We start from the raw sequence: 19,681 nt of genomic DNA on the forward strand, positions 1-19,681 counted from the left end.
GGGCTGGAAAGAAGTATTCCAAGTCATGAAAGGCAAGGACCTACGTCCAAGATTGCTCTATCCAGCAAAGCTTTAATTTAGAATGGAAGGGCAGATTAAAGTGCTTCTCAGATAAGGTCAAGTTAAAGGAGTTCACCACCACCAAGCCCTTATTATATGAATGTTAAAGGGACTTATCTAAGAAAAAGAAGATAGAAACTATATATAGTAAAATGACAGCAAACTCACAATTACTAACAACCACACCTAAAACAAAAACAAAAACAAACTAAGCAATCAACTAGAACAGGAACAGAACCACAGAAATGGAGATCACATGGAGGGTTAACAACAGGGGAGTGGGAGGAGGAGAGAGGGGGAAAGGTACAGAGAATAAGTAGCATAGATGGAAGGTAGAAAATAGGCAGGGGGAGGGCAAGAATAGTATGGGAAATGTAGAAGCTAAAGAACTTATGACACATGGACATGAACTAAAGGGGGGAAATGTGAGTGGGAGTGGGTGTGTAGGGTGGAGGGGAGTGAAGGGGGGAATGGGACAACTGTAATAGCATAATCAATAAAATATATTTTTTAAAAACTGTAAACATTGCAGAGAGGGCTCTAGGAACCACAATTTTTTTAGCTTGGAAAGCTTAAGCCTGAAGAAGGTTGAAAGAAGGTTGGAATTGTGACCATCACATATCCCCCACCTGGACTCAAAAGCTAGTATTTGCACTGGAGCAGAGTCAACATGAGTTAATGTTCACCCACATTTGTTTGAATTATCTCTAATTGTATATATTATACATATACATACATGTATATACATAAATAAATATCAATATTCAAGTTTATGCATAAATTTGTCATATATACTGTAACAAATATTATAAAGCTGCATCTTATATAATCATATATGTAATGACTTTGCTGAATCATTTGAATTGAACCATGACACTTCATCCAGAGATTTCAGCATGAATCACTAAGAATGAGGACCTTCTCCTAGTACCACATGACCATTATCACAACCATGAAAATAATTACTTCATAAAGTTATCTATTATTTGGTCCTTATTCAAATTTCCTCAAATGTCCAAACATATTAAAGAGTGCCTTCAGGCTCTGTTTAATTTATCATAACCAGGAAAAAAGGGGATGGTTATACCCCCCAAGTTATTTCTATCTTGTTCTATTTTTGAACAGTTCATCAGCAAACAACTTGTCAACAGATTGTTGAGCTCATTACATCTCTAGGGAGAAGGCAGCATGTGTGGACTGATGCAATGACTAAGTAGCCATCTATTTGGCTTTTTTCACTGTGTCTGATCATCTAATATTGTGATTCTGCCTCCAATGCTAGTAGAAGCCACTAGGCCAAGGCCACTGTCAAATAATGAGCTTGGGGACTGGGAATCTCTTAGGAACACACCAGGCAGGGATGACATTTTCCCTCTGAGAATGGAGCCCTAATTGGAAGAGTACACATCTACCATTCTATACAATGTCCCTTGATTTGTATTTGCCAAATCATTTCCTCACTATTAGATTCAGGTCGTACATTTCTGAGTGGAGTACCATGTACGTTATGTTGTGCAGCCAGCACATAGGATCAGGAACCATTTGATTTGTTTGTCTCACTGTTGGTGATGTTCACTTTGATCACTGGGTTCTGTGTCACGTGAAACACATCATCATCATATCCCACAATGTGCACCAGTAAAGGAATTTCAAGGCTGTGCTTCTACATAGCACCATTTGGAAAACATCTCATTTTTAATGGAGGGCAGAGGACTTTACACAAAGTAGAAAAATCTGATGCTGAAGTTATAGAGATAATCTCATGAGGTTTAATTATACTAAAAGTGTCTTGATGTGCCAAAACACAGAAAATGATACAGTTGTAAAGGAAATATCCTCTTAGATGAGAACTCAATAGAAATGAGGAGGAAAATGGGAAAGTTACATTAGTGAGAGAAATGATGTTTGAGAGGAAAAATTTGTTAGCCCAAAAGGGTATATATATTTTTAATTTATTTGTGTATAACCTTTTTATTTAGAGAGTACATCTGTTTGGTAGATAAAGATTACAATATTGTTGAGTCATTCTTTAAATTGCAAATGAATTTGAGTAGAAATGTCTTTTAACAAAAAAAAATATGCAGGGTCTGGCACAAATAATGCCCCTTTTCATTATAAAACATTTTGTTACAAAATCATAAGCATGTAATTCTGTAAAATAACAATATCATACTCAAGCACACCATATGACATTTTAGGTGAAATATTCAAGTTAAAACTATAAATTATTACATCCATTACATTACCCTACCAACCACACTCAAATAGGTGTTACTTCTGCCAGACCTTATATATTTTTCTGGACATGGAAGGTATATCAGGTGATATCTTTTCAAGGAAAGAAGAAAGATAATTCTTTACAGATCCTCAGACAACTCTGCTTATGCATCTAGCCTGACCCAATACACAGACACTCCACAATAGCAGGGAGAACAATGACCTCTGCCTTCTAAACCTCTGCTATTTAAATACTTTTTAACCTTATTGTACTATAATCTAATTTGAATTTAATTCATTCAATGATAGGAAGATGTATCCATGATGGATTTGTTCATGTGCATCATCTAGGCAGGTGAAGAGTGGAATAGTTGTCAGCGTTGCCTGGCAATGGGTCTCCAGAACTTTATCCCACCCTTCATCTGTGATCTTACCTGTAACTTCTGGGTGCTTCAACAGGAGCAGGACTCCATGTTTCAGGGTGGAGCTCATTGTCTCTGTTCCGGTACCAAGCACATCCAGTATGGTGCTGATCAAGTGGTTCATGGTAAACACAGACTGTTTATTGTGCCTTTCCTAGGAATGATGTATTAGAATTACTTGGTAAATAAAAGAGCCTTAGAGATACCATAATGTAACTCAATGCAACATCATTATTTGCTTAACTTCCTTATTTGACAAATTAAGTCAGACATTAGAGAGTGTAATAGCTGAAGGTAAAGTTAGATGAATTGTTAAGATTCATTCAAATAGTTAAAATAGAATCAGGGTTACAAACTTTCAATAAGTCCTTTCCAATTCCCCACTTTCTCAGACATGAGAGCCAATCAGTTCTTTCAAACATACTTTTTATCAAGTCATCATGGCTGCTCACTGTCAGTTCTAGCATCTCTTGTCTATTTTATCATGTCTAAATTTATCATTCAAGCACCTGAACCACCCACCTCACAACTGCGTCACTATTCCCAATGTCACCAGTCATTACACCCACAACAGTTCTCAGTTACAAGCAACTTAATCTCTTTGAGAATTCCACACACTTGATCATCATTCCCTAGACCTATTGTGTCAAATCTCTTAAACTAACCCAGAGTTTCCTTTAAAACTGCCTCATCTGGGAAGTTTTCTTAGTATCTTTCCAAAGGTAAGTCTCTTGATTCCTATCCATTCCTGTGTTCCCTCACATGTTACATCTTGCATTCATGGAACTTAGTTTATGAATGACATATGTTGTTTATCATTGACATTGAATTTGTGTGCTTGTTTATATGTATGTATTTCAATCTGTTCTTAATAAGGAACAGCTTTAAGAAGATAAATATAAAATATTGTAAGTCATTTTAGTGAGAATTTAGAATTATCTCAAGGTATCAAATATGGTTTGTACAAGTAAGAAGTTAATATCTCTTTGGAAGAAGCAATTTTTTTAGATTTTATTTATTTATTTTTAGAGAGAATGGAAGACAGGAAGAAAGAGAAGGAGAGAACCATCAATGTGAAAGAGAAACATAAACACTGATTGGTTGCCTCTCACACATACCCCAACAAGGTGCCAAACCCACAACCCAAACATATGCCCTGACTGGTAAACAACCTGTAATCTGTTGCTTTGTGGCATGATGCCCAACTCACTGAGTCACACCACTGAGGGCAAGAAGGATTTGTTTAAATATCCCAATTTCGTGCTCGCTTCGGCAGCACATATACTAAAATTGGAACGATACAGAGAAGATTAGCATGGCCCCTGCCCAAGGATGACACGCAAATTCGTGAAGCGTTCCATATTTTAAAAGACTTAAATATAAAGCGTGACACCATTAAAGTCCTAGAAGAGAACGTAGGTAGGAAAATCTCAGATATTTCACGCAGAAACTTTTTTACTGACTTGTTTCCTAGAGCAAGGGACATAAAGGAAAGAATAAACAAATGGGACCTCATCAAAATTAAAAGCTTTTGCACAGCTAAGGAAAACAGTATCAAAATAAAAAGAGAACCAACTGTATGGGAAAACATATTTGCTAATGATACCTCAGACAAGGGTTTAATCTCCAAAATATATAAAGAACTTACACAACTCCACTCTAAGAAGACAAGTAACCCAATTAAAAAATGGGCAAAGGACTTGAACAGACACTTCTCCAAGGAGGACATACAGAAAATCCAAAGACACATGAAGCGATGTTCAATATCGCTAGCCATCAGAGAGATGCAGATTAAAACCACAATGAGATACCACTTCACACCAGTCAGAATGGCCATCATAAACAAAGCAACAAACAACAAGTGTTGGAGAGGATGTGGAGAAACGGGGTCCCTAGTGCACTGTTGGTGGGACTGCAGACTGGTACAACCATTATGGAAAGCAGTTTGGAACTTCCTCAGAAAACTAAAAATGGATCTGCCTTTTGACCCAGCAATTCCATTGCTGGGACTCTATCCTAAGAACACTAAAACACCAATACAAAAGAACCTTTGCACCCCGATGTTCATAGCAGCACAATTTACAATAGCTAGGTGCTGGAAGCAACCTAGATGCCCATCAGTAAATGAATGGATCAAAAAACTATGGTACATTTACACAATGGAATTCTATGCAGCAGAAAGAAAGAAGGAGCTCATACCCTTTGCAACAGCATGGATGGAGCTGGAAAGCATTATGCTAAGTGAAACAAGCCAGGCAGTGAAAGACAAATACCACATGATATCACCTTTAACAGGAATCTAAACAACAAAACAAAACAAAACAAAAAACTAGCAAAATATAACCAAAGACACTGAAATAGGGGATAGTCTGACAGTGGCCAGAGGGGAGAGAAGAGGGAATTTCAGGGGGGAATGGGTAGGGATTACAGGAACAAATTAGGAGGACACATGGACAAAAACTAGGGGTGGGGGGTAATGGGGGGAAGGGGGGAGGGTTGGGTGGAGGGGCTGGAACGGGAGTAGGGGGGAGAAAACTGTACTTGAACAATGATTGAAATAAAAAAAATAAAATAAAAATAAAATAAAATAAATATCCCAATTTCACAGGAAAGTTAAAAACTAATCCATGAGTCACGTCACCCACAAAGATGAAGTTGCATGGTCATTTATACCTTTTCTATTTTAATCAGGAAGTAGTCAATAAAGTCTTGAGGATTATTGAGGTCCAGGGATTCCTGGTGTTCTTTTACTTTCTCCAAAATAAATGTATTCTGTTCAGCAATGTTTTAAAATAATTCATTATGACTTCCTGGGAGATAATGTATTTAAAAAGGGAAAGCATTGAAGAGCTGAAAGAATAAAAACCATTCATTAATTCATTCAGCCAACTTTTACAGGCCTAATATGCATACAAGAGACTGTGCTATATGTTGAGTAAGTAAAGATGAATAAGGCCTGAAAGAGAGGGAACTGATAAAATGGACAGCTACAGAACTCTCAAGTGACAAAGCAATTCCAAAACTATTTACATTCATTTCCTAACCATAAATCTTTGAAAGAATTCAGGAGCATACCACCTCTTTCCAAATGGGGCTGTTGAGCTCCAGAAAGGTTAGTCCACCAATCTAAGACCAAACTAGTGACAGAGCAAGAAGCCAGTGTTCTTCGCAGGTTGCCCTACACATATTTCTACAGGCATCTAAAAGGTTTGTAGCTTTTTGCCCTTGCTTTGTAATGAATAAAGAGGGCATCAGGAAGATTAAGAGAATGCCCAAATTACTTATCTTATTTTTATTTAGGCATTTACACCCTGAAGACTGTGCACATTTTACCCTTATTCATTGGGCATTCCCAGTCCCAGAATGTACTGACTTTGCCTTAGCCAGTACCTTCATGATTTAATAATACCCTTGGTGGGCACTGAAACGCTTTATTCAGGCTAATAGCCTGTAGCAAACTAGATAGAGAATGGAGAAATCTAGATTCCAGCTCAAGCTCATTCTTTGTCTTGGCTAGGCTACTTTGGAAAATATGCGTCATATCCGTGAGTGATAGTTCTTGTTCTAGAAAACTGGGAATTGACTATTTCTTCACCAGGGTCTTTTACAGGTAGAACATCTCATGCCCTTATGATCCACAGAGGATTTTAGTTGTTATGATTGTATAAGATAGACCACTATGATATACATCATCTGACAATGTATTGTACAATAGTAAGAAATACATATACTTTCCACCACCACTCTCTTCATCTATATGTGTAAAAATCAGAAAAAAGTTTCTCAAATAAATACCTTGTTATCATGATGCACTATAACATTTTTCTTTTTATTTCTATATTTCATGTTTTAAATTTAATTTTAACACACTGAATTAATTTGATAACTCACTAATTGGTTATAAATGATAGTCTGATAAATACTTCAGCCATTTTGAAGTAGGGCAAAGGGATGGGGTAGGCATGAACAATAGATTAGTCACATAATTATTTCCTAAAGAGAACCTTGATTTTCCCTGTATCCAGATGGTGTTGATAATTCTGAAGTTTTCATGAAAACTGTTTCTCAAGTTTAGAAATTGCCCATCACTGTTCTTACAATGGTTCAAGAAGATAATGGAGCAGATCACATTGCAGGGAGAACAGCTCAGAAGGAAAGAAGGATCACAGGGAGATGCTAAAAACAATATGAATTAAAAGTTAGAGTAGAATTTTCATTTAAATCTCAAGTTGACTGTTTAAAATCACTGAAAAGGGCTAACTCCAAACTTTTTTTATGTATTGGAACTACCTAGACATGCCACCATCACTATAAACTCAGCAAGCCTAAAATAAAATTTATGTGTTTTCCCAAACAAAACTCTCTAATCCAGTCCAATATATTTATTAATTCCCGCCTCCATGTATTCTCCTGCTTACAGCATTCTCCAAATAAAACCTACAAGGTAATTCACAAGAAGGAAGTTTTTTTTAAAAATATTTTTAAAATGTATTTATTTATTTATTTATTTATGATATTATTTACTCTATTTCCTATGCTGCACTTTACATCCCCGACTATGTTGTACCCGTCATTCTGTTCTTCTCAATTCCTTCATCTTTTTCACTCAGTCTTCCAACCCTCATCCCCTCTGGCAACCATCAGTTCTGTTCTCCGTGTCTGTTTCTGTTTTGCTTGTTAGTTTATATTGTTCTTATGCCTGCAAACAAAAAGGTTGCCAGTTCGATTCCCTGTTGGGCACATACCTAGGTTGGTGGCTCAGGCCTGGTCTGGGCAGATAAAAAAAAGCAACTAATCAGTGTTTCTCTCTTACATCAATATTTCTTTCTCTTTTCCTTCCTCTCTCTCTAAAATCAATGGGCACGTCCTCAGGTGAAGATTAAAAAAAACAAAAACAAAAACAAAAAACAAGAAGAAATGAGTGCTGATACTACAGTAGCCCAAGGGAAAGAAGTTCCCATCTTAGGAGCCATGGAGATGTGGACACAACACAGGACTCCCACTGTTGTTATCTTCTGTATAGCTGTTGATGAGGTGCGCTCAGCCCTGCAGTGGGAAGAGTCCACCTTAGAGGAAGTCAGCAGGGCATTCCTGTGAAAAAAGATCATCCCTCCATGGCCTCTCTTTTGGCAGAGAAGCAAGTCTAATAAGCTGTCACCTGGTATTTGAGTTTAAGTTGGAGTGTGGGGAACTAACTACATCAAAATTACCTCAGTCTACAAAGACCATCGTATCCAGATTCCACAGACAAGAACATAATATATTTAGATCAGCATCTGATAAAATTAAAATTCCACTTTATACCACATAAAAAGACCTTTTAAAAGCATTCTGTAAAACCACTATTAGATTTTTATATAAAGTGCCGAGAACCTTAATGTGTTTTTTAAAAGAAAATAAAATGCTTTCTTTAATTCAAAAAGAATAATACCTTTTATGCGTAGGTTTCTGTAAAGTTTATGAAGCACTATTGTGAACATCTTATTTGAATCTCATAATCAATCCATGGGACAGGTATTTTTTAATTCACTTTTCAGAGGAAAATTAGAATCAGAACCGATGGAATTCATCCAAATTTCCACTTCTAAGGCATGGTAAGAACTCCAGCTCAGGTTATATGACTAGTGAACTCTGCATTGGAAAGTATTTCAATTTAATTATATTCCACGAACATTTGTTGAGCAATTATTATGTATCTTGCAATCTTACTTTGGCATTAAATATTTGATTAGAAAGTAAACTGTTACTGGTCACTGATTTCACCATGGGCAAATAAAAATGAGAGTTCAGAAAAGTTTGTCCTTTTGTCATCTTTAGAACTGAAGAAATCCTGGGTTCAAAGAGTCAGAGAACTTGATTTCTAAGAAATACGGTCATCAGCTGTCCACTCCCATACCTGATAAACAGTGCCCTCAGGACATTTCCAGTCCTGGAAGAAGAGTCAATTTTAAAATAGTTTATATACGTATATATCTTAGATTCTGTCTTTTTCTCGCTGTCTCTCTTCAGAGCCATCACTTGGTGTAAGAAACTCGCATCTTAGCTCAGCCTATGCAACTTTTCTGGGGGTTCATATGTTTGGCCATTTTTCTCTTCAAAGAAGGAAGAAAATGTAGGAATAATTGAGCTGGAATAGACCTTAGAAACAATTTAATAAAATTCCTTATTTCCTTATTTTAATAAAATATACTTAAAAAACACTAGATAGCAGAGATAAATCTAGATAAATTTTACACTTGAGAAAAATGAGAACACGAATGATTGCTTAGGAAGAAAGTGTCTTGGCCTTGCTGTGGCTCCAAGGTAAGCTCAGAGTCCTGATGTTTCCAATTAATTTCTCCATTGAATTAATACAATTCTAATCTTTAGAACCAAAATATAGGAGTAGATCACATTGCAGGCAGCGTAGCTCAGGAAAAAAAGCAGGATCACAGAGTGGAGCAAATAGTGAAAAAAAATTTTAAGGACTAAAGCATACACTGTAATTCTGTCCTTGAGGTCAAAGTCCTATTAATTTTAAAATTGCTAAAGGGATATCCACTGAAAGAACGCTATTATCACCAAAAAGTTAATGTGCATGAAATCAAGCATCATTTTCCCCTCAAACCTCAATTAACTGGTCCATCCTAGCTTGCTTGCTTATTTATTTATTTACTTACTTACTTACTTATTTATTTTAAAGTCAGGTCTTTATTTAAAAATATGATCTGCCAACTTAATGTTTTCCATGAACATGGGGAGCAGAAACCTTCACAGGCTTCACATACTTTGCTCAGGTGCTGTGTTTGTGGAAGCCACTGTCTTTTTAGATGCTTACTTAGCCTGTTTTGCTTCCTTGGCCACCCTGATAGCTGGTACTCTGGAGCCTCCTAACTCCAGATTTCTGATTCCTCTCCTCCTTTATATGAGCAAGAAGTACACCAGTGATGGCCCCCTGGAATTTGACTGCCCTCTGGAATTTGACTTCTTTAAAAAACATTTTATTTATTTTTTGAGAGAGGGGAAGGGAGAGAGAGAGGGAGAGAAACATTGATGCAAGAGAGAAACATCAACCTGTTGTCTCTCACACCTGCCCCAACAGGGCACTGAACCCACAAGCTGGGCATGTGCCCTGACCAGGTCCAAACCATGGATCCCTGGCTTTGCAGTAGGATGCCCAACCAGCTGAGCTACCTCAGCCAGGGCACGGTTCTTTTCTTTTTAATTTCTTCTGACTGTCCCTTTTAAAAGTGCACTTTCATAGAGGGCAACCCAGCTTATGTCAAGGATTCCTCTAGGAAAAGGATGCCAGCTCACATTTTTGTATTAAGAAATTGGAAAACCTTCCCATGGGTGCTGGCTGCATCTGGGGTAGACCTTGTACCCGGAGACTGCCCAGCTCAATGTCATGGCTGTGGCTACTGGCAAGAAGAAAAGACGGTGAAGAGCCATCCTAGCTCGTTTAATAATGTCTCCCAGATATTCCTTTACACACCCTGCCTTTATCTATGCTATTCTGTAACCAAAAGCTATATGCAAGGCAAAAGAAAAATATTAAAAGAAGCTATTCTTTTAAATCCTTATACATAGTAATTAAACTATCACCACAGATTCACAGCTGTTTACAAAGCCTGGAGGCAATAAGCATTAACATAAGAAAGAAGAGGGGAAGCCCTTTCATACACTGAGAAGTTGAAATAATTGAGTGTAGGTCCCAGGAGGAGAAGAGCAAAGAAAGACAAACAAGATGAGGTCAGATATCCGAAAAATTACAAGTCAGAAAGAAGCCATATTGCTGTAGAAGAAAAACAAAGAAAAATGAGTAGAAATTACTAAAAGTAGTAAAAGAAGTTTTTTTACTCTCACGTTTTATTTTAAAAAAGTAAAATAAAATGTTTTGTTTGTTTTGTTTTCAAACTGCAATAGGTAAGGAAAGGAAGAAAAAGAAAGGGTCATGTTTCCTTATTTCAATGAATAAAAAAAAATCAAATTTCTAGGAAAGGTATCCACTCAGGCTGAAAGTTCTGCTTTTCTAAGAGAAGGCACATCATCTTGTAGAACTGCAGGATATTGCCACGACCACAGTGAGTTTGCATGTTTTAAAATTTGTCCATAATTTAGCTCAACTCCTTTATCTGATAGACAAATTTATAAAGAACAAGGAAGTTTATTTCAGAGATGTGTACCCATAAAGTAAGACTATTACACTAGTCAGACTAAAAACTGACTTTCACCCTGTCTCTTCATTCCTTTAGACTGAAGAATGAGACCTGAAAAAAAGTGAAGGGAAAATTTGAAAAGCAACACAACAATCAAAGCCTGAGTCGAGTCTAGGCCCTCTCCTGGGCAAGCACAATGTGTAAGTCACTAGAGCTGGCGGTAGGGGTTAAATCATTACCACCAAAGTCTTAGCCCATCATCCAATATGAATTCATTGTTCTCAGGTAATCAGTCATGAAGCTGGAACCAAATTATTGACAGTGAGCAAAGAGGAAGCAGTGATGGTTAAATGCACACATTTATACCCTGGTATTTGTGTATATTCCCGAACTGTTCTGTGGTACATCTTTCCTTAAAATATACACAAAAACTAATCAGTGAGTAAGTAAAGAAGTCTGTGTGGTTAATTTTTTTATTTAAAGAGAAACCACACTTGCTAAGGTTTGTTCTAACAGGTACCAAGACAACTAAATCCATTTGAAGGGCCTACAGTTGGTCTGATGGCACAAAGTCATCACAGGCATGGCCCAGGGAGAAACAAGCAAATATGTGCCTGGTCACACAAATACAATCTTTTAAGTGGCAAATGCATCTTGTGTTATGCTCCAGAGGGATGAGGTGATGTCAATTCAATAATTTCCACATAAAGTACTCACGGAGAGCTAACACCCATCATTCTGTTAGAAAACACTGCCCTGTAACTGATTGTGGAAAGGCATTAAAAACATTATACCTCCATGACATTCTGTTTAAACTTTTATAAAGTGGATTGGGGGTAGAGGGGCCATACTTGAGTCTAAATGGGACAAACGATGAAGTCATAAAAGACTATGTATGGCTCCCACAAGAACGTCAAGAAAACACTAGGTAAGCGGCAAAATCATGTTTTTTCCATTATAATAGCCATCTTTATTTGTAAAATTCCAGATATAAAATGTATTCTTTTAGTCTTTCCAAGATTTGCTTTTTACAAAATCAGAAAAGCACGCGAAAACCTTCCCCGCTGTCATTCCCACTGACGAATGTTCATCAGGCACCCCCCCCGCCCCCCCCATGCATCTTACACCCTTGTTCCGGGAAGTCTTGCTTCCCCCACGTGGACATCTCGCTTCCCCAATGTGCTTCGATGCTTTCCAATCCAGCTCAAGTTCCAAACTCCAAGACTGAAGTACACAAGGAGAGGGTGGGTGAGCGGTGCAGTGTGGTGTGATGTTCCACAGCATGCAGGACGGGGGTCTAGTAGTAGTAGGTTTCCTTCTCTACCCGGCCCCCAGGCTTCGCCTAATGATGAGTTTTCTGAGCTCATCATACGCAAAGATGAGAAGAGAGTAGAATGCACAGAACCCCCATGTAGGTGATTCATCCTCAGGATCACCCCCATTCCAGGGCAGCAGGAGAGCAAAGCAGCAAGGGCCATCTCTTTGAAGAGGCCAAATATTAAAATCAACAAGATCTTACATTTTTAAAAGATTTTATTTATTTATTTATTTTTAGAGAGAGGAAGGAAGAGTGCGAGAGAAACATCAATGTGTGATTGCTTCTGGCATGCCCCCTACTGGGGACCTGGCCCGTAACCCGGGCATGTGTGCTAGACTGGGAATCTAACCAGAGACCCTTTGGTGTGCAGGCTGGCACTCAATCCACTGAGCCACACCATCCAGGGCAACAAGATCATATTTATTTAACAGAGAGTTGAGGCTGCAACTCAATTCTAAAAGGACGGGGTCTTCCTGGATGATTCATTTTTTTCTCAGGGGTGTGAGAAGAAACCAGCTGAATTCTGAATGACTGAGTGAGCTGCGAGGGTGTCCAACCTGCGGCCCTCAGGCCGCATGCAGCGCAAGGTGGTTATGAATACGGCCCAACACAAAAATTATAAATTTACTCAAAACATTATGAGATTTTTTGGTGATTATGTGTTGCAATGTATTTAATGTGTGGCCCGACACCAAAATGTTGGACACCCCTGATAGAGTGACAGATAGTAATCTGGAGGCGCCCTAGACATAAAGCTGTTCTTCACTGCCAGCCAATTTCCACCAGACTTTTATCAAGCGCCCAGAAAGTATGGGGCCCTGGGGACTGAGCTGGAAGACTAGATCTCCCAGAGTGTGAAAAGCTGGGGGCTGAGCTAGTAAGCAAAGGAAGCCCTTGTTGTTTCACATGCTAGATCCCAAGCCCTGATGAAAAAAGAGGCCTAATCCTGCTATTAAGACAATGAAATTAATGGTTAACTGGAACTAACTGACACTGAACCCTAACTCCCAACGAGCCGAACTTGTGATTAGTGGAAAGAGTTTACCTCTTCCCTCTGTCTTGAAAGGGCATGACTCTTCAGGGAAAAAATATTTAATTTCTACTGCTGTTGTATACAGGATCTTTAATATGCAGTCAAAATTTATGAGACACATAATGAAACAAAGAAATAGGACAGATAATCAAGATAAAAATTAATCAGAAGAAACAGACCTACGGATGACAAAGATGTTGAAATTAGTAGGTAAAGGCTTTAGCTACTATAATACATTAAAGAGTATAGGAAAATAAGGATAAATGTGGGAAAATGACGGTAATGGATGAAAGGTTAAAGAAATTTAGCAGAGAAAGAAAACCCTAAAATAAACCAAATAGACACTTCACAATTTAAAACTACAATACTCGGAGTACAGAGTGTGTGTTGGATGGGCATAACACAGACTGGATAAAGCAGAAGAGAGTTTCAACAGAAGTTATACATGGATCTGAAACAAAACAAGCAGACTCATACACACCGAGGCCAAAGGGATAGTTATCGTAGGGAGGTGTCAGGAGGATGAGGGGACATGGGTAGGGGAGTACAGTCAATAATTTTGTCATAAATGTATAGTGACAAATTAGAATTAGTGGGGTGATCACATTGCAAGGTATAAAAATGTTAAATCACCTGACACTAACATAACCAATATAAGACTATATACCAACTCTATTTAAATAAGAATATAAATTTTAGAAAATTACACAAATTGCAGCAGGGAGACCAACGAATGAACAAAAAAAGAAAGCACCACAGTGCCTTGTGATATTCAACAGTCTAATAAATGTCTAATGAGAGTCTTTGAAGGAGAGAAGAAACAAAATGAGGGAAAGAAAATATTTGAAAAATAATGTAGTAAATTTTTATAATTGATTTCTTTAAACTACGTAAGATTATATATTGCAAATACATATCTACAGCCCTGACCTCAGTGGTGTGGCTCAGTTGGTTGGGCATTGTCCCACAGAGCAAAAGGCTGCCGGTCCCATTCTGGGTCTGGGCACATGTCTGGGTTGCAAGCTGGGTTCCTGGTTGGGGTGTGTACAAGAGACAACTGATTGATGTTTCTTTCTCACATTGATGTTTCTCTCCCTTCCTCTCTCTCTAAAATAAATAAAATAATTTTTAAAAATAAAAATCAATAAGAAAATATACACCAATAAAAATGGCTACATAAAATATATTTTAGACAATCTGAAACTGCATAAACTTATCACCAGCAGATCACCCCAAAATTATGACAAAAAGAAATTTTTCATGCTGAAAAAAAATTATTCCAGCCCTGGCTGGTGTAGCTCAGTGGATTGAGCACAGGCTGCAAACCGAAGAGTCACAGGTTCAATTCCCAGTCAGGGCACATGCCTGGGTTGTGGGCCAGGTCCCCAGTGGGGGCCACGTGAGAGGCAACCACACATTGATGTTTCTCTCTCTCTCTTTCTCTCTCCCTTCCCCTCTCTAAAAAAATAAATAAAATCTTTAAGAAAAATGATTTCAGATGAAAGCATGGATCTGCAGAAAAGGGTAATGTGGGAATTTACTTGCAGAAAATTGTTTAGAATATTATAGACTAATATTTATTTATCTTCTTTAAAGACTGTATATGTAGAAATGCTCAGATCTCTGCTCAGATGTGACTCCTCACAGAGGGCTCGCTGACCCTCCCCTTACAATGGCCCACCCCACCCCAGCACTCTACCCCCTTACTCTTTTGCATCTTTTTGCTCATTTCTCCTCCTTCCCCATGAGTTATACTTGTGGTTGTGTATTTTCTGTCTCCCCCTAGAAAAGTTAACCCCCACAAGGACAGGGCCTTGGTCTGTCAGTTCACCATTGTGCTCCTGGCCCTGGTCAGTGCCTGGCATAGCGTCAGGGCTCAGCAGGTACTAGGGAAGTGAGAGAAGGCTGCCACGTGGGTCAAGTCCATCACTCCTGGCTGCGCCCTCTCTCCCTGCTCCCTGCTCTTTCTGCTCTGACCCTGCAGGGAGGGTCACAGGGGATCCTCTAGGGCAGCAGGACCTCCTGGAGCTAAGCCAGGGAAAGGGGCAGCCCAGCCTCCAGGGCCCAGGTCACCCCCTGCCTCTCAGCCTCAGATGCTTCTTCAGAAGCTGCCACCCCCTAGGGAAGAGGGAGAGTGTGCCCAGGGAGCCAAAGAGCAAATACCAGAAGGTGGTGTAGTTTACTGAAGCAGACGGGTAGGTTTGTACATAAACAAGGTGTAATTTGTAAGAAACTTCAGGCCATCCACCCCGCCTGGCTGCCTCCCAGGTGTGAGGGTGCAGGAGGCAGTGACTACCAAGTTTCTCAGTGAATCTAAACACCTGTCCTTAGAGCTGAAGCCATGGTTTGAAATAAATTACCCAGTGTTTTACTCACTCATTTGTCACCCCTGATGTAATTATTCCACATTCCATTTTGAAAGGAAAATTAAGGTATGCTTCCATGAAACCCAATGAACTTCAGAGACCAAGCCTGAAGACCTATGTGACATGAAGCATGGCTCCAGCCAAAAGAGCAGCTGGGATGAAGGTCAGGTCAAAAGGTCAATAGAGAACAATCCACTCCATGGCTGCAACCCTGAGGAAGTCTGGAGGTGAGCCATTGGGAGGGCAAGGGAGGGCATGTTGGGAAACCTTGTGCTTACCCTAGGGCATGTTACCCCTAAGGTGGGGTTTGGGGGTGGGAAGAAATTGACTGGGGGCGGAACATAAGCAAAGATTATGGGGCAATGGAAATGGTTCTATATCTTGATTGAGGTATGCAATCAGAACTCAAAGACCTATGAACTTTATTGTTCATAATTATACCTGAATTTAAAAATATATTGTAGTGCCCTGACTGGTGTGGCTCAGTGGATTTAGGTATTGTCCCAGAGGCTGAAAGGCCACTGGTTCAATTCCTGGTCAGGGCACATGCCTGGGATGTAGCCCAGGTCCCCAGACAGGGTGAGCGAGAAGCAACTGATCGTTTCTCTCCCACATCAATCTTTCTCCCCCTTCCTCCCCCTCTCTCTAAAAATAAGTAAATGAAATCTTTAAAAATATATTGTGATATATACTCCCTAATAGTCAAGTGAATTGCAATATTGTAGCCTAATATTGTAGCCAATATTGCCTAATTGCAATATTGTAGCCTAATTTTACTCCTGAGTTGTGACAAAGTCAGTGTTCTAGAAAACCTGCCTCCAACAATGTGGTGCACAGCCCAGAAGCATCAGCATCATTTGCTAGAAAAGCAAAATCTCAAGCCTCACTGAGACCTAATAATGAAATCAGATTCTGCATCTTAGCAGAGTCTGCAGGGGATTCCCATGCACATTGAAATGTAAGAAACAAACTTCTAGAGGGATTGAAAAATTCCTTTTATTAAGGCTCTGTAACCTGGCCATGAGGAAAATATGGAATTACTAGATCCTAGTCGTTATTCCTAAAACAAAAGATTATTAGGGCTCTAATTTATCCTCCCAAACTAGATGTATTTCCACAAGGGAAGAGAATGTTTAATTTTTGCAAATATCCTTTAAAAGCCTTGTGTCTAAAAAATACTCTTGCTTTCTATCCAGTGCCTCTATTCATGAGAGCCAGTCCTAAATACCTCCAGTGACGTAAGAAAGTCGTGACCAGATGCCTCCTAACCAGTGATTTCCTAATCCCGGGCAGGGGGCAAGACACCTCTCTCCTTTCATGCCGTCATCCAGTCATTCTGTGGCTCTGGGGGAAGGGCCCGCTCATCTGAGCCCCTCTGACCTGGAGAAACTGAGAACATCTGGGGAAAAGGAAATGCAGATGAAATTTACGTAATGCTCAGCCTTATCATCAATTGAGAATAAAGTAAAGAAAAACTTTTCAAAGGTCTTTGATTAGATTTCCTGAAACTTCAGTCAGGTTGTTTTCTAGAAGCAAAGAAAAGGCATCATCCGAGGAAGGAGTCATCCCTGACCTTGGTAAGGAAACAGAGACCCAGCAGTCAAGAGAAGCAGAAGGTGCCCTCAGAAAGCTCTAGATCATACAAACCAAAGCTTTAGGTGAACAGTGATGGAAATGTCACTGAGTGGCCGAAACGGTAAGGAACAAGAATAGGTCCTTGGGTTTGGCTGCAGAGATCACCAGGGTGCCTTCCAAACTGCAGTCCTAGTGGAGGATGGCTCATCTGGGAAGCCAGAGCACAAGGCGATCAGAAGAGATGTGGTGAACATCTGGCAACAAGGCAACAGCATGAGGTACGCAGAAGGGAAGTGAAAACCCAAGGTGCCTCTGCTTTGAGGTTAAGGTGTTGTCATCCAATATAACAGTCAGTGGCATGCACTGAAACGATACTTTGGATATATGGTACTACAAATATATTATTAAAATTAATTTTGTCTGTTTTTCTTTCTCAATGTAACTACTAGAAAGTTTTAAATTACATGCGTGGTTTGCATCCTACTTCTAATAGAGATGAAGCATTCATTTATAGATTAATTCACCCAACATTTGTGGACCATCTCTCTACTTGACACTGAATAGAGAAAAAGCTGAAAAAGACTGACGATCTTACAGTAGCACAAAAGATACAAAGATAATTTGGAGCAAGCTTCAAAGAAATGCAAGAACAGGTTCATTCAGATGCCAGATTTCTCGGACCTGGAGGAAAAGCCCTGCAAACCTCAGAGAAGTGGGAAATCCAAAACAAGAGGAAAGATTTCAGAAATCTTATCTGGCTTGAGACCAGAAATAGGGTACATGGTCACATGAAAAAGGACACCACACTGCCTTAGAGTCTATAAATTTATTGAGCAAAAACAAAATCAATGGCAGACGTATCAAATTCGGTCGGGTTCCAATTTGGCCATCCATTTGCAGCAGAGACAAACTGAGGCGAAGAGAAGGCAGAGAGATGCTGGCAAGGGGACACTGAACAAGACAATCTCCCAGGTGTTATAAAAGCAGGCATCACACAGCAGTGCGAGTCAGATGGCAAAGGCGGGGACGTAGCGTTTCATGAGCAGAGATAAAACCAGAGTGAGCAAGAACTTCGGAGAGAGGAGAGGGCCAGAGCACTGAGAGAACAAGTAGCAGCAGGGGTACGTGGAGAAGAGGGTTCTGAGCAGGTCTGCTGGTTCACTGGGGGAACACGGTGACCACATCGTAGCCTTCGGGTGGGGTGACCCGCTCTCGGGCATGCTTTTCACAGTAGATTTGGTCTTCCACAAAGAAATGGCCCTTCTGCTTCAGGTTTGTGCCACAGTCGGTGCACACGTAACACTCGGGGTGGCGGTGGTGGTCCCGCAGCTTCACAAACACACCGCTGCAGGAGGAAGGGAGGGAAGTGGCTCCATTAGTGACAAGCACAGGAAGGTGGCACAGCAGGGCAGGGGATCCTCCCAAGAGGCCCCTCAAAAGGCAGATGAGGGCCTCCCAATTGGCCTCCATGAATAAAGGGACCTCCCATTCCTAGGGTCCAGAGACATTACTCTTGAAACCTTCCAGAAGTCTCTCCCACTTCAACAGAGCAGCCCTGCTTCTCCAGGTTTTGTATGTTCGTACCCCAAGGGTCTATGGCCAAGGAAAACCTTCACCACTTGGCTCGGGGACCCAGAACCTACCTGGCCTCTCTGCTCCATATTCCAGGTAGGACTTTTTCCCCCATCACACCGAAAATGTGCAACATTCAGCATTTCCATATTTTCATTTTACTCAACCTGCAGGCCCCCCAGTGCCTGGGGACAGCAGATACTCACACAATGCCGGTGCCGCATTTGTCACACATGGGCAACTTCTGGGCATTGCCAATGGATGCAGCCACTTTGGTGACCGGAGCCTTAACACTTCTGAATCCCGAGGGCTTGTTGGGATCCCCTACAATGAGGAAAACACTTGGGTTGGTCAGGAATAGCAGCACTGCAGGATTTCAATAAGTATCACTGAGTTCTCTCAGAGCCATTTATATGTATGTTCCAGCAAGGTTGTGGGCAGTGGAGTCCAACAGACCTGAGTCTGCTGTGTGATCCTGGGCAAGTCACTTAACTTCTCTGGTTCCCACCTTCCTCTTCTAAAAAACAGATTTTTTCCCCCTTCACAGTGGCACAAAAAGATTTACAAACACACACAAAGCCGTCCTACTGTACCTGGTGCATGGTCAGCACTCAACACACACATGACCTTCTGATTAAATACATGCAAGCATCACTACGGGAACTGAACCAGGCCTTAGGTAGAGTAAGTAAAGCCCCAAAAGACTGTATTTAGAAAGAAGCCCAATTCACTAGAACAAAGTCACTCCAGTGGAGCTTGAAACAAGCAGCCAGAGCACAGTGAGCAGCCTTCCTGAAGTCAGGTTCATGTATAAAAGAAGCTCCTGGTTGCTGGGTGCTGAACCGACTACAACCCAGTTCATCACATCTGCAGAGCCCTGTGTCATGGCAGCCATCAACAATGGTAAGCTTTGAATTTTACTACTATTGCTATATATTTGGCTGGCTAGGTTTGCACATCACATATTTCTTTACCATGAA

The 19,681-nt window shown here is 40.1% G+C and overlaps 1 protein-coding gene and 1 non-coding gene across 2 annotated transcripts in view; one reads left to right on the forward strand and one right to left on the reverse strand.

Annotated features, from left to right (window-relative positions):
- The first annotated feature begins 3,959 nt into the window (after positions 1–3,959).
- Positions 3,960–4,066, forward strand: LOC114498190. The gene has a single exon (XR_003684638.1). It is a non-coding gene; the product is annotated as a U6 spliceosomal RNA (small nuclear RNA).
- Positions 4,067–17,940: 13,874 nt separating this feature from the next.
- PDLIM1 (PDZ and LIM domain 1) overlaps positions 17,941–19,681 on the reverse strand; it is a 40,498-nt gene continuing 38,757 nt past the window's right edge. The window contains exons 6-7 of the mRNA XM_028513854.2: positions 18,908–19,025; positions 17,941–18,474 (exon numbers count right to left, since the gene is read on the reverse strand). Coding sequence (XP_028369655.1) covers positions 18,288–18,474; positions 18,908–19,025 — 305 coding nt within the window. The 3' untranslated portion in view covers positions 17,941–18,287. The remainder of the gene's footprint in view (positions 18,475–18,907; positions 19,026–19,681) is intronic.

This window comes from Phyllostomus discolor, chromosome 5 (assembly GCF_004126475.2).
Source record: "Phyllostomus discolor isolate MPI-MPIP mPhyDis1 chromosome 5, mPhyDis1.pri.v3, whole genome shotgun sequence".
Classification (NCBI taxonomy): Eukaryota; Metazoa; Chordata; class Mammalia; order Chiroptera; family Phyllostomidae; genus Phyllostomus; species Phyllostomus discolor.